This window comes from Ciconia boyciana, chromosome 2, assembly GCF_034638445.1.
Source record: "Ciconia boyciana chromosome 2, ASM3463844v1, whole genome shotgun sequence".
Classification (NCBI taxonomy): Eukaryota; Metazoa; Chordata; class Aves; order Ciconiiformes; family Ciconiidae; genus Ciconia; species Ciconia boyciana.
In genome coordinates, this window is record NC_132935.1 from 72191132 (window position 1) to 72204968 (window position 13837).

General features: G+C 41.7%; 1 protein-coding gene across 1 annotated transcript in view; it reads left to right on the forward strand.

Annotated features, from left to right (window-relative positions):
• Positions 1 to 685: 685 nt before the first annotated feature.
• The window catches only part of MOCOS (molybdenum cofactor sulfurase), a 225897-nt gene continuing 212745 nt past the window's right edge, over positions 686 to 13837 (forward strand). The window contains exon 1 of the mRNA XM_072852966.1: positions 686 to 936. Coding sequence (XP_072709067.1) covers positions 807 to 936 — 130 coding nt within the window. The 5' untranslated portion in view covers positions 686 to 806. The remainder of the gene's footprint in view (positions 937 to 13837) is intronic.

Below are 13837 nucleotides of genomic sequence, written 5' to 3' on the forward strand. Positions count from 1 at the left end.
CATGGCATCTGTGGCCAGTAGAGCCAGTCAAGCATGATGCAGGAGTATCATACACCAAATGCAAAGTGTGAGAAAGTGACTTCCACTACCTATTAGCAGCAGCGGAAGAGGGATCACCCAGAGCAAATGAGGAAAATTTGAGCATTGAATTTGAAAATTTTAGGGAAAAGAGATTTCCATGAGCTACCCCTATTTTAAATAGCGTGCCTCAGTAGGAGGGGATGTGAGCAGAGGCACACTTGTTACTGTGAACCAAACCCCATGTCCTTGCGCCTCCGGAAACCTCACGCGGGACTGGCTCTGCTCGGGTCCGTGGGCGTGGGGACCTGCCTGCATCGGTGTCTAAGCCCGGGTGACGAGCGTGGGTAGGAGACGACTCTGCTGCCGAGTGGGCTCCGGCTGGAGCGGTGCCAGGGCCGGTGCACGGGGCGCCTTTCGGACGAGCAGAGCGGCGGAGCTGTGCGGCCGCTGCTGCCGCCGCCGGGGCCAGGCCCGGCTCACGGCCCACCCCGGCAGCGCACAGTGCGCCCGCCGGCTCCCTGTCCGGGCCCCAGTCCCTGGCTCAGCGGCAGCCGGGCGGCTGCGGGCCCTGCCCGGTCAGGGCGGGCAGGCGGGGCGCGGGCACCCCCGGGGGCGGGAGGCGGGAGGAGCGAGACGCTGCGGGGCCGGGCCGGGCCGGGCCGGGCCGGGCCGGCGGCAGTGTCTGCCCGCAGCGCTGCCGGCGGGGAGGCTCCGCCGCCCGGGGAGAGTGGCGCTGGTGTTTTGGTCAGACTTTCTCTGCCCCCTTCCCGCCTGCAGCCCGCGGCATGGCCGGGGCGCCGCGGGGGGACCCGCTCTCCTTCCGCGCCTTCCAGGCTGCCTGCCCCACCGGGTACGAGTACGGGTACGGCGGCAGCCTGAGCCACCTCCGGGAGCGCGAGTTCCCCCGGCTCCGAGGTACCGCGGGCCGGGCGCAGCCCAGAGGGGCGGGTGAGGGGCGGGCCGGGGGCGGGGGAGGCCCGGGCCGGTCCCCTCTCGCCTCGTCTGCGGGCGGGAAGTTTCTGGTGCAAGGGAGCGGCGGGGGAAGCGGGGCGGCCCTGGCAGAAAGCGCTGGGCTGGCCTCGCCGCAGCCCCCTCAGCGGCGCGGCGGGGCCTGGAGGCCTCCTCTCCCTCGCCTCCGGCACGGGTGCCCCGGGGTGCCATGAGTTCAGTGACAGGGTTTGGGTACAGCAACAAGATGCAAACCGAGATATTAAGGAGGCGCGGGGGGGGGGGGGGGGGGCAAATTAAGCTGGTAAAACAGCCCGTGTCTGGTAAAGGTTTGTGGTTAGACAGGCCTTTGTAAACTGCTTTTGCAGGTTATATAGATTTCTTCTCCTCCCGACATGAAACGTTGCTTGAACATATTACTTCAAATTAATCGTGATGGATATACTACAGTAATTTATTTTACTAAAAGAGGTATCAATGCCCATGATATTAGCACTTCAAAATACTTAGGGAGAAAACAGAGTAGAGAGCAGAGTAAATAGCATCAGTTTGGATGTCCTGAACCTGCTTAGGCCACTCTTTCTGTTAAGGGTTTCGTGTTACTGCTCCTTTTTGTCATTTCTTTGGATTTTGGTGATCGAATGCAAGAACAGGCTTTCTCACACATGGGTGTTTACTAAGGAATGGAGTTACACTTTGCCTCCAGAGGGGTGTGGAAGAAACCTAATTTCAAGCAGCAGCTTGAGGAACTTTTCTTTAACTCAGATCCAGTAAGTTAATTTCACAGTCTGGTATTAGTCATATGAGTTGCATCAGTGAAAGTTTGATAACAAGAAACTGCTTGTCCTATGTTCAGGCCAAGATTCTGAAAAGTGAGTGTTTTGTAACTGAAACATTGTTTAGACAGTTAAGCATATGACTTTTCAAAACTCCTGAGAATCAGGCTGGTTTCTCATGAGGCTCCCCAGTTTTGAAGTAAAGTGTGTCTGCTAATGAATGATGTCTGGTGGATCAGTCTGGGTTCCCAAATGGAGGTCACTGCAAAGGCAGAATGTTAGGAGTTTACCTCCATTTGAAAATGTTTTGGCTAATGTAGGCTACTGAGTTACACTTCAGTCATGCAACCTACTAAAATAAGATGTGGATGATAGATAATTTAGAATATTTCCAGAAAAAGATAAGCAAAACAAAATACAGGGTATAAAATAGAATCTGTCATAATATTAGCTAATTGAAATCACATAATAGTCTATGGTAAGGCGACCTAGGTTGCAAATTCCTTCTGCCCGTTGTTTTCCCCTTCAGAATTTTACCACGTTATTCAATTCATAAACTGTCGTCCATTTGTCTTGAAAGCTTGTCACCTCTGTGAGGAAGATCGGTGTCATTAACTGATGGCTGTACATACACGTGGTGTCCTGTCTGGGATTCTTGTCTTAAAAACAGGAGCATCTCTCCTCTAGTCAAGAACTTGTGCCTTCAAGTGTTGCCAAGTAGTGCCAAGTGCAAGGTGTCCAGGGACAGATTCCTAGGCCAGATGTGTAAGGCTAAGTGTCCTCTGCCTTACACGTCTGTTTGTCTCAGAGCTGACTAGTTGGACTAGTCCAAGACAGAGTCCAGGAACTGGCTGACAGCGGAGCAGTGTGGATTATAAGCATGTCGCTTGTACTGATTCCTTGACCTCCTTTTATTTAGCCACGTAGCTGTATCCTCACTTGCTGAAGGTCTTGACACTGATGTTGATGTTATAAAATGGCTTTTAAAGCTCTAGGTCTTTGTTGCCTTGCTGAAATAAGGTGAAGGAAAGGTGGCTGATGTACAGGTTAGCAGCAGCAATAGTAAGTAAAGGGGCCTTCTCCAAGTGACTTAAAAAAATTAATGGGGCTTTCAGGCATTTAGCTACTTAAGCATTTTCAGTCACCTGCCAAATGCAGATTGGGGGATGAGGTAGAAGTTTTACATCTCTGGCGGCCGTGGGTCAGCTTTATGGGTAAGTCCTGACTGTACAAACACTGATTCACTAAGGAATCTGTAGCTGTTCATGGGGTTGATCTCTGCTGGGTGTCTCCCTACTGCACAAAGGTGCTGCAATTTAATCCCTTCTAGTATAATCTTAACTAGCTCCACTAGGCAAAAGAGAACTATCTCTATTTTTAGGTAGTTAATAGTAATATCTTGCTCTGCCTTTTTATTTGGGGCATGCCTCAAAGATCTCTCCATCATTAAAGTTGGATAAAAATCCAAATTTTGCTGCTCACTTTTTATGTGAACAGAATTTTTGGAGTCCCTGTCTAGGTATCCATAAATTAAGCCTAATGCTGAATTTTGAAATGTCATCTTCTTATGAGCAGCATGTGATAATAATAATAATTATTGCATATCAATGTTTTCACTTCTTCCTGATTGCTGATGCTTGGTGGCATCCACTAAGGGAAGGCAGAAACCTTATCTGTGTCATAAACGTATGCCCGTATGGTGCTAGTGCTTCTGTTGTAGCTTTAGTATGAATAGTTGTACAAGTGCCTGTTGAGAAGAAGGTACAACAGATGTGTGTAAGGAACACCGGCTGCTAGACATACTATAAAACCAGGATTTTTCAAAGGTGGCCTACCCGTGGTCCTATCAAAGTCTGTGGGAATTTCACTCTTGGCTCCATCAGAAGGAAAGTTAGGCTCGTACTGAGTGTGTTGGGGATTTCCCCTTCAGGTTTTGTGAAGGGATAAAAGGAACTACTCTGCCTTCCTGAATCATCAGGGGTCTGTCTGTTTTGGCACGGAAGCCTTAAATTTTACCTTTTAAGCCAAGGTTTATCTTCACTTTTGTAATTCAGGGGCTGTTAGCTGATGGCTACAGCAGCCCCTTCTAAAAATACATGTGGAGTCTGTGAAACGGATCCCTGTTTCACAGGCAGCAGCGTATGCGCAATATGTGACCTTGACTTTAATCTTGTGAGCAGCGTACCCTTATCTGCAGTGTAGGATTGTAAATTGTGCTTTAGAAATGGATAAAGAGATCGGCGGGAGTTTATAGGTTCTGTTGTTAAGTAATGGGGATGAATATGCTTCTGTGATGTTTATCATAGCAAAGAAAATATCAGCTCCAGTTCGTATTGTGGTTTTAAAAAAGAAAAAGCTGACATGTGATTTGCGGTGCAGCATTTAATCGCAAGATACCTTTCCAGTTTCAGTTGTGTGCCAGTATTCACCACTAAGACAGCTGTGTCCATTTCAGTGGGAGCTTTCCAAGAGCGATAACCAGTGGATACCCATCCCCCAAATAAAATCCAGCACGTATTAGCAATCATTGTATTCTTAAGGGCTGCTGACTATTTGAAGGTAGTCTTTAACTGCGGTAAGATGCACCGTCCCAATTAATGTAAAATTGGTCACAGTCCTGTACGTCAACAACAGTCATGTGACAAATCATGTGTTACCTTAGTAGTATGAACATTTGTGATATGTGTGATTATATACAGCTAACAATAATAACGTAGATTGCCTGTTAAAGAAAAAGGAAAGGCAAACTAAGCTTCGAGTAACAGAATTGTCCTTTGTTTCTTTGAAACTCAAATGATGTCTTATGAACTGGTCAGCTGTAGGAGAGTTTATTCTATTGTTCAGTTAGGGAATAGATGGGTACTGGATCTGACCTTACACAAAAATAAGGCTTTTTATTCATATTGCCGGTAATTATTTGCACCGAGACTTTTCCTGTAAGTAGGAGAACGGGAAAAGCAGGTCTTCTCCATGCATTTCAGTTAGTCCTTAGTGGCTCGGTTAGCAAAGGTCAGCTCTGTCCCCCGAGAGCAGAAAAGCCTATCTGTTTTGTCACATTTGGGGTAATCTGGTGTTTTGGCTGAATTTCAGAAGCAGGAAATGCATTCTGGTGTGTCAGCTCAGAGTAATTTTGTTGATAGGTAGCTGATGCTCATATTTTATGAAACTTGTGAAGATGAGTGTCCTGTGAGCCTGAAGAGGTGTGCCCACCTCTTGATTGCAGATGTAGGCGTGACCTCAGTTTCTCTACTGCTGTGCCAGTTTGCTTGCCTTGTCAAACCAGAAATTCTACCAGCCTTGTGTCTGAGGTTTTTCATTTCTCTTTAAAAAAAAAAAAAAAATTGAGTAATTATTGTATCCTAAAATAATTGTGGTTTTGTGGTTTTTTTTACATCTCCAGTGGTTTTTTGTTTGGATTTTTTTTAAGACCATTCTGTTTGATCTGGTAGCTGTCTTCTACTTCTGTTTGTGTATATTACTTTCTGCTGATTTCCTAATTATTACTAATTTTTACTTGTGGATGAATCTGTTCTTTTTAATCTCTTTTTTTCTTTTTCTTGATGACAACTAAGTGACTGTATGTGTTCATCAAAACCTTTCATAGTTAGTTTCTTTGAGCAAGTTAGCAATATGCAATATGATGAGTCATGCTGTTTAAAAACCAGTTTGATAATGAGGGATAAGTTTATTTTGATTAATTATTGTCTAAGTTCTATGCTGAACCAGAAGCAAGGCATGTGCCATTTTGTGGTCAGATGCAATACTTAATTGTGAGTTCCCTAAAGCCCACCCACCCATTGCTGGCCAGAATTGAGCTAGGCAGCTACAGTCCTGGGAGGGACAGCATCCCCCGGAAAGGTAAAATGATTTCACCCATGTGCTGAGATTGGCATATGTTAATGTTGATCCAGCGCTTACCTCTCCTGCCCAAAGGCAGCAAAAGCAATGTGTAGGGGAAGGATGGGGCTGCTTTTGTTGTGTCATCGGGAGATTCTGGGTAGCTGGAAGAGCTGCTAATTGTGCTGGAGAATAAGTCTCACTGAGTTACCTCATCTCTAGCTCATCCTGAACAGAGAAGAAATCTTCTGAACCTCTCATTTTGGTGTCTAAAGCTGGGAGCTCCTTTTCCTACCATTGTGCAAGGCTTGTTCACTCTCTCAGCGGCTGTGAGATCTCTGTCTGGTAATCTGCTCCTGTCCTCTGTAGCCCCTCTGTCACAACGTGGTTTGATTTTGTGAAACACATTGGATTTTTTTATTTGGGGGGGAAAGAAAGCAAAAGAAATTATATTTATTGAAGGAGGCTAGTGGTGGACAGTTTGAAATGCTAGAAGACATCTGGGAAGATGCATTTAGTGGCTGGAGAAGGTATTGTAAAAAGAAGCTGTGGTATGGGAAGTGTAACTGCACAACTATGTGACAATTGTTTTGTAAAAAATCAATATATGTGCTCATGTAAACCCTTAATGATTCCTGTCAATTTCAAGTCAGCAGTAGTTATCTAAATAAGCTGTTATCTAAAGAATTGATATCAAAGAGGAAGCATGTGTGGAACGTAAAGTGGATTTAGTACCAAATGGAGTAACAGCAACTGTGTGTTAGTTTCAGATGTTTTCCTCTGCCTACATAGAAGTAACAGGTGCTGTTAAGGAATTTCATACCTTGCATTTCAGGGTTCAGAAGGCTATCGGTGGTCTGCTCTGTGCAAGACTGATCTTTCAGTTGATCACCCGGAGCTGGGCGGTCTTTTGCTCTTCGTGGTGGACATAGCTCTTAGTGAAGAGTAGTCAATGATATTGTCATTGTAATATTTCAGCACTGAATAAAGTTTTAGTTACTTTAAAGTTTAGTTAGAGGAAAAAAAATCCCTCAAAGAAACAGGTAATATCTTCTCTTTCTGAATTGTATTACTCAGAGTAATATGTATAATTCAGTTTTAACTTCAGATTTCATGTTGTAGTACCCATATAAAGATGTTCACTGCACCATTACACTGGCTCCGTAATTGCCTATGCCACATACTACAAGACATTTAAACGTCTATCTGGAATACAGAAGTGTTGAGCAAAAAAGCAAAGTACCAAATCATGTAAACCTGATATAGTTGACATGAATTTTCAGGTGTATTTTAGAAATAAATAACGATCATTTGGGACTAGATTCTTTACAACAGGAAATAATCATATATAGACATTTGGTTTTTTAAATCAACATGTAGATATTACAAAAAATATTAGATTTGGAAAGATACTTTATGGAACTCTGTAGATGCTGCAGGGTATCAGCCACGCATTTAAAAAAATTGCACTTTTAATTAAAAGATATGTTATCTCTAAAATTAATGTCTGTACAAGATGTATATTAGTGTATGAAAGTATTAAAACAGGCAGATGTTTTATTTAGAAAAGCACAAGATGCTTTCTTATCTCTTCCTCAAAAATTGGAAATGCAGCAAAATCTTGTTCCTACAGAATCCCACATCAGTTTTGCATCCTTCCTTCCATTGCCTTTGCTTCCTCTTAGAGTCTCCTGTTTGTCCTCCTCCTTCCTCCTTAGGAAGTTGCTATATGTGAGATGTGTATTGATTTCTTCCCAGCATATTTCTGTATATTTCTGTATGAAGTTTATGTGATTTGTTTTGGTTTTTTGTTTTTAAATATGAAAAGTAAGATGACTAATTAAAGAGCATATGTAAGCTTTCAGACAGATATGATCTGCTGCTGGTGTCCCTGCACTTATATTGGAATTTCCCCTGCAAAAATCAGAACCTGGCATGTGAAGCTCTTGAAATTTCCATTATATGTTATGGTAGCAATTCCCATATCTGAGGTGCGCACCAGAATTTAAGGGTACTCCCAGTCAGACGGAGAGGTGAGAGGTCAGTTTTTGTTGATCAGCTTGATTCATTGCATACTTGGTATCAGAGAGATGCTGCAGAGACATTGCTTGGGTGTGAAAATGCTGTCATTGAATTCAGGAAGACCATACTGCGGAGTGCTGCATAGTAAAAAGCACTGATATGAGAGGTTGATAAATGGGTAGACAGCACAATATATTTGCGGAGCAGGAGGCTAGTGGGATGCTGAACTCAGAGATGGTATTCAGGAAGTAGGATGCTGAGCTCTCAAATGTCTCGGGCTTTTTATAATAGGTTGTCTTGGCCCAAGCCACAGGAATATTCAATGCAGATGTTTTCCTTTATGTCACACTAAAATACTTGTAAGGTGTTTTTTTTTTTTTCTTTTTATACCTCACTGAACTCAGAAACTTAAAAACGGAACTAAAAAAAATTATTCTTGTGAATATGTCAACTTGGGGTTGGTATAATTTTTATTTTAATCTTCCTAATTTAATAATGCTGATAGTGTTACCACATCTGCATACTGATCTGTACACAAACAATTTGGATCACAGACTGGTTCCTATCACATTTGTTAGGAGACGGAGATGTGGTTTCTGGAGGTATTATGGAAAAGGTGGTGTCAAGAACTGAAGGTGTGGGAAATGGATGTCACAGTTATGGAGAAAGAGGGGTATAGTAGGGCAGGGAGGCATAAAGAGAGGCGACAAAGCAGTAAAAAGTCAGACTTCATTAGTTTCATTGCTAATGAGGCAAGTCGTTATGCTCCTGGCAATATTCTTGGCAGCCCAGACAGATCCTGTGCAGTGACACTCTTTGCCCCTTCACCTTCTGTTCTGCCATAGAGAAGCGATGGTCTGCGAGGTGCCTGCGATGGGGATGCAACCCCCAGCAGGCAGCTGTTGTGACAGTGTCATGCAGGGAAGTGTTAAGTTGCCTTTTTTCTGGTATGGGAAATATACATATAAAATTGGAAGGCAGATCTTTGGGAGAGAAGTCTTTCTCTCCCCGCTATTTTATTTCCCCCTTCCTGCTTTCAGGATTATACTGACTCACTTCTCCATTCTTGTAGCAGCCAGGGGAATATGGCTTTTGCAAGAGAATTAAAAAAGATGTGGTTTCTGTGCTCATTCAGATTAGTCCCTGGAGCAACAGGATCTAAAATGCTTTTAAAAGAAAGCTAAGAACATGACTGGACAGGATTTTTGTCACTCACAGTCTTCTTAAAAGAGAGAGATATCCAAGGATGTGATCTTTTGGTGATGTGGTTAGCTGTGGAAGGACAATTATACCACCAAGCTTACTTCTTCTGGCAATATGCAGAATAATGTCCTAAATTAAAATTTGGAAAGATGACAGGAAGCTCATTTGAACAAATATTCATTAATTAAATTAATGTTGTGTGAATTAATTTCATTAATGCACAATTAAACACCAAATATCACTGTTCATACCCCTTTGCAAACTTATGAACAGGTCAGGTAAAGTTACACAGTCATCAGAAAGTTTGTCCTGTAATTTCTTCCTGAGGAAGAAATTGAAGCCCTGGATTTTCCACATTTTTATGTTCATGCCACACAGTGCATTAAAGTTGTCATAATTCAGTAATTTGGAACTGATGGTATCAGTAATGGGTACAAACGTAAGTTGCCTTTCTTTTAAAAAAAGGACTTTGTATTGCTGTTGAGTGAAATACACTGTTCATCTGCTGTGCCATTCATTTCCCAAGTAATTTATTAAGGAGTGTAACTTACTAAGTAACTTATGAAACATGTGACTGGGAGTCACGTTTTTATTATTTGTATATGTGCCTATAATTTCTTGCAATGTAAACAGTTAGAATTGTCATAAAACAAAATGTTACTCAGCTGCTCTGGCAGTATGCAACTTTTTAAAAATCTGTCATCGTCTTCCATTCGTCCCACACTAGGAAAATATTTGTTACAGATTTAATCAATGTAGGAGTGTGTAAGCCCAGTGAGCAGAATGGGAGACTCTTCTTAATAGCCTGTCTTATCTCAGTTGTGATGGACAATTTGCTTTGATAATGCATGTTTCCTTCTCATGAGACTGGATAAAAGCAGATAAATAAAAGTGGTTAACTAGCAAGAACTCTCTACCTGATGGACTGAATGGAGTAAAATTAAAGACCGCATGAAAAAAGAGCCTTTGCCAGATGCAGACATGATCCTTTCTACCCCACACATAAACTCGCTTGCATAGCTAGGAAGCTGAGTGAATTGATGTTCAGACAAAACTGTACGTAGGTTGTTGCACTCCGTTGTTACTTGATCATAGAGTTTGTGTTCACAAACAAATGAAACATTTGGTTAATGAGTAACAGCTTTTAAATGCATTCCCTTAAGAATGCCAATGTCTGAGAAGAAACGTATCGTAGAAGGTGGTCATGAAGTGTAGCAATACGGTAATAATCATCTTCTTGTCAACTTAGCATAGATATTTAGCGACAGGTACAATGCTGCTGAGATAGCCTAGTAATACAAATGCAGAATGACTGGTTACCCTTCTGAAAAGAAGATAATTTAATACTACTGCAAGTGAAGAAAAGCATACGCCATTTAAATTCATTAGAAGTGAATTGGAAGACTCGCAGTATGTAAGAAATAAACTAAAAACCATGTAAGATATGTTTTGTGTAACATGACATTACATGCAAGAGACATTAAAAATGCAAAAATAACCTTTAAGGGATGTCTGCAAAGGTGTATTTTGAACATAAAATAAGGAAATAAAGAGAACAACACATCTGAACTGCACCACAGCTGACTTCCCTTGTTTCCTGGGACAGAGCAGCCCCTGTGAGTGGGACTCACAAACTCCTTTCCATTCTGTTGTTTACAACTACTTCTTTTTGACTGAGGCATATGTCCATGCCAGGTTTTTTCCATTAATGAAATTAAGCCCTCTGTTTTAAGGATTGTTAACTTTCCAGTTAAAGTTCGATCAGTGAACTGTCTTAGTATTTCTCGAAGCTCGTCAAGAGCAGAAATATAGAAGGAAGGGAGAAAACCTATGACTTTTTTTTCCCATTCATAACAACAATTTAGGATTTGATACCATGAAATATTTTCCATGAGAAGGGTTGGTCATGAGTGGTGATTTCCACTTCAGTTGCATTCTTTAAAGCCTCTCAGTGTCTGTAAAACACTGAGCCGAAGGAAGAGGATGGGTGTGAGTAAGGGGGAAAAGAGACAGATGTCTGGGGACAAAACGTAAGCTTCTGTAATATTCCTTTTCATACCACAAAAAGTCATTTCAATAGTAACATTCATAGCACATTATCAAGTTTAGTTGTAAACTTTCCGTCTTCTATTTCTTTAGAGGCCTAGGGTTTTTTGGTTGGGAAATAGAATTTAAAGTGATCTTTGGTTGATAAACTACTGTTTGGATAGAAATCAGACTTCTGGGAGTGAGGAAGGAAGTAATGATGATTTTGTTCAGAGCTGCCTTATGTTCAGGCTCAGCGAAGCTCATCTGCAGAGCACGGAAAGCGTCACTGCACCACAGGGATGTGGAATCAGGACTGTCATTTAGTGTGCACCGCCATGGCCCCAGCTTCATCTGACCTGCTACGAGAGATTTGGGTACAGAAGACAAAGCCTTCCTGTGGTGCTATGGGAACCCTCCTTGAGATGTAGGCTGTATAAAAACAAACCCACCCTCCACCCCCTGTTTTTCAGTATCAACTTGCCCAAAGGGTGGGTCTAGTCCAGTGAAATGCTCTCTGAGGGGCAAAGCCATCTATCTCTCCCTTTTCTAACTCACCTTTTTGGTTATCCTGAGATGCCTGTAATAGTATGAGGTTGAGTACTTCAGGAATGATGAAAAAGTATAAATCCTAGTGAGTTACACCGCATTTTTTTCTACTGAGTTTCCTTTCCATCTGGTGTTTTTCAAGGGTTGGGAGAAATCTTCCCCTCCCTGCCCCCCAAATGCAAAATTTAAAAACACCTGCTTTCACTGGAATATTTATATTCTGATTAGCTCTAATGAAAGGCAAAGCCAGCTTTTCAGCTCATGGGAGCCGGAGCTACCCATTAAAAAAAAAAAAACCCAAACAAAACAACAAAAACCTCCATTCCTTTAAATGTGTGGACTATTGCAGAGTTCACAGTGTGTAAAGCTTGTTTGGAGGCACTAGGTCGATTCTCCGAGCTTTGCATCACTGAGCGTGACAGCTCCTGAGAGATTAAATAGCTGTTACCATCAGAACTTTAATCAGTTTTTCTTCCATTTCTGCAAGTACAGAGAAGGACAGGTGTACTTGTAAAGTGTCATGAGGATTACACTGCAACGCTTCCTGGATAAACTTCAGTGCCAGTGAAGTGGGGGAAACAGTACCAAATAATCTCGTGACAGCTGTCGTGTTTCCAAAAGTGCCTGATCAAATCTTCAAATCTGAACGCTAGATACCTTGTGGGTACATCCAACATCCAATGTCAGTCACTTCTGCTTCTGCTTCCTTCCATGCTTATAGTAGAAATGTGATTACATACTGAACTGATCAAATAGCGGTTAATTTACAATGATCTTCTTCAGGTTTTGTATTTCAGTGCTACATGTAAAACTATTTATAATGAGTGGGTATTAGCAAGTTAGGGGGAAAACCTGCCTTTGGCTAGTTCTAACCTCTTCAAATGCCTCCTAAGTTACATGTTTATAGAACTTACTGTTGCTTTAAAAATTATTAAGTTCTTACACAGATTGTACTGAAAGAGCATGATAATTTTTCAAATGAGTAAAATTGATATTTATAATATAGTTATAAAGAGCTTCTGGACATGAGAGGGGTGAGTGGAAGGGAGCTCTCTTGTTTTTTTCCTTTAGGACAACAGATGAATTTTTATACTTTTTAAAAATTATCTATCTACCTGACTTGTGGTCTTTCTAGTCACTCTGCATCTCCGTTTTTTTGGGCTGTAGATTGAATTTCCCCATAGTTTGAGAACATAAATACATGAATTCAGAGGAGAAACCTTACTGTTTAGGCTCTTCATGTAAATGAGCTATGGACAATGTTGTGTGCATTGAATGTACTTCACTGCACTATGTATTCCTTGTAGAATGACACAGGAGAAAACAGCAGTCTAGTCTAATGTAGTCCTCTGGATATAGGTTGGTTGGGGTTCCCAGCTTGTAGACAGGAATATGATATTAGAAAAAATGAAACACTAGAGAAAAAGTCATATAAGCAAGAACCTATTCCTATCAAAACTGATTGTTTCTTATTGTCTCTCCACTGAACAGTCATTACAATGGGTATATGTAAAAATATAACCGTAAATAAATATACGTAAATGGGTGTACATCTATAAATCCAGGAATTTTAGTCTCACTGGGGTGAGAACACTAAGTGCCTAACAGTCATCTCACTTAGCAGAAAGAAATAAAAGTGTTTCAAGTTGGGAGGGGGAAGGGGGAAAAACAGAAAGGGGTGAGCATGGGGAAAAGTTTACCCTTAATGCCTTTCTTATATCCCTCTGTCAGCACAAGTTCGAGAAGGGAAGCCCGTACTTTGCTCCTTTAGAAAAAAAAAAAAATCTGTGTACACTGTGCAATAACTGATCTCATGAGGTTCACTTTATCACTTAATCCTGACTTTCTGTGGAGATAAAGTACCAGATATCTGGTATTTATACAAAACATTGAGGAAGGCTCACTGTCCCACTGGAAACAAACTTCGTCAAAGCAGTTATCTCACATGAAACCTGCATGATGTTCTGTGCAGCTAATTGCCTGGGTTCGTTCTACATTGACTATTGGGAAGCCATTAGTTGTGTTATGGTGGTGACTACATGTCATAATAGGGATCATTCCCATTCTGGTATTTATGGCACAAATTTGGAGAGCAGTTTTTAGAACTAAACGGATCTGGAATGAACCATGTGGAAACAATTGTTGTATGCAGTGGGTTAGATGCATTCTTTGAGTTATCATTGTGTCAGAATATTTTGACCAAGATTTTTTTCCCCCTTAATTGTTTGAATTTTGGATACTCTAACTTGAAAGGTGGTGGGGCAGACTGAGACATCTGACGGAACCAGATTTACAATGGATGTGATCTTACAATTCTTCGAAAATCAGGTCCTTCTTGAGGTAACTGTAATGAAGGAGACAAATGAGGGCACCCTAACATAGTAATTTTAAAATTTAAGTTTTTATTTAAACACTTGATTTTGTGCTTCTTTTGCTTAGAGTTATAATCTTTTCCC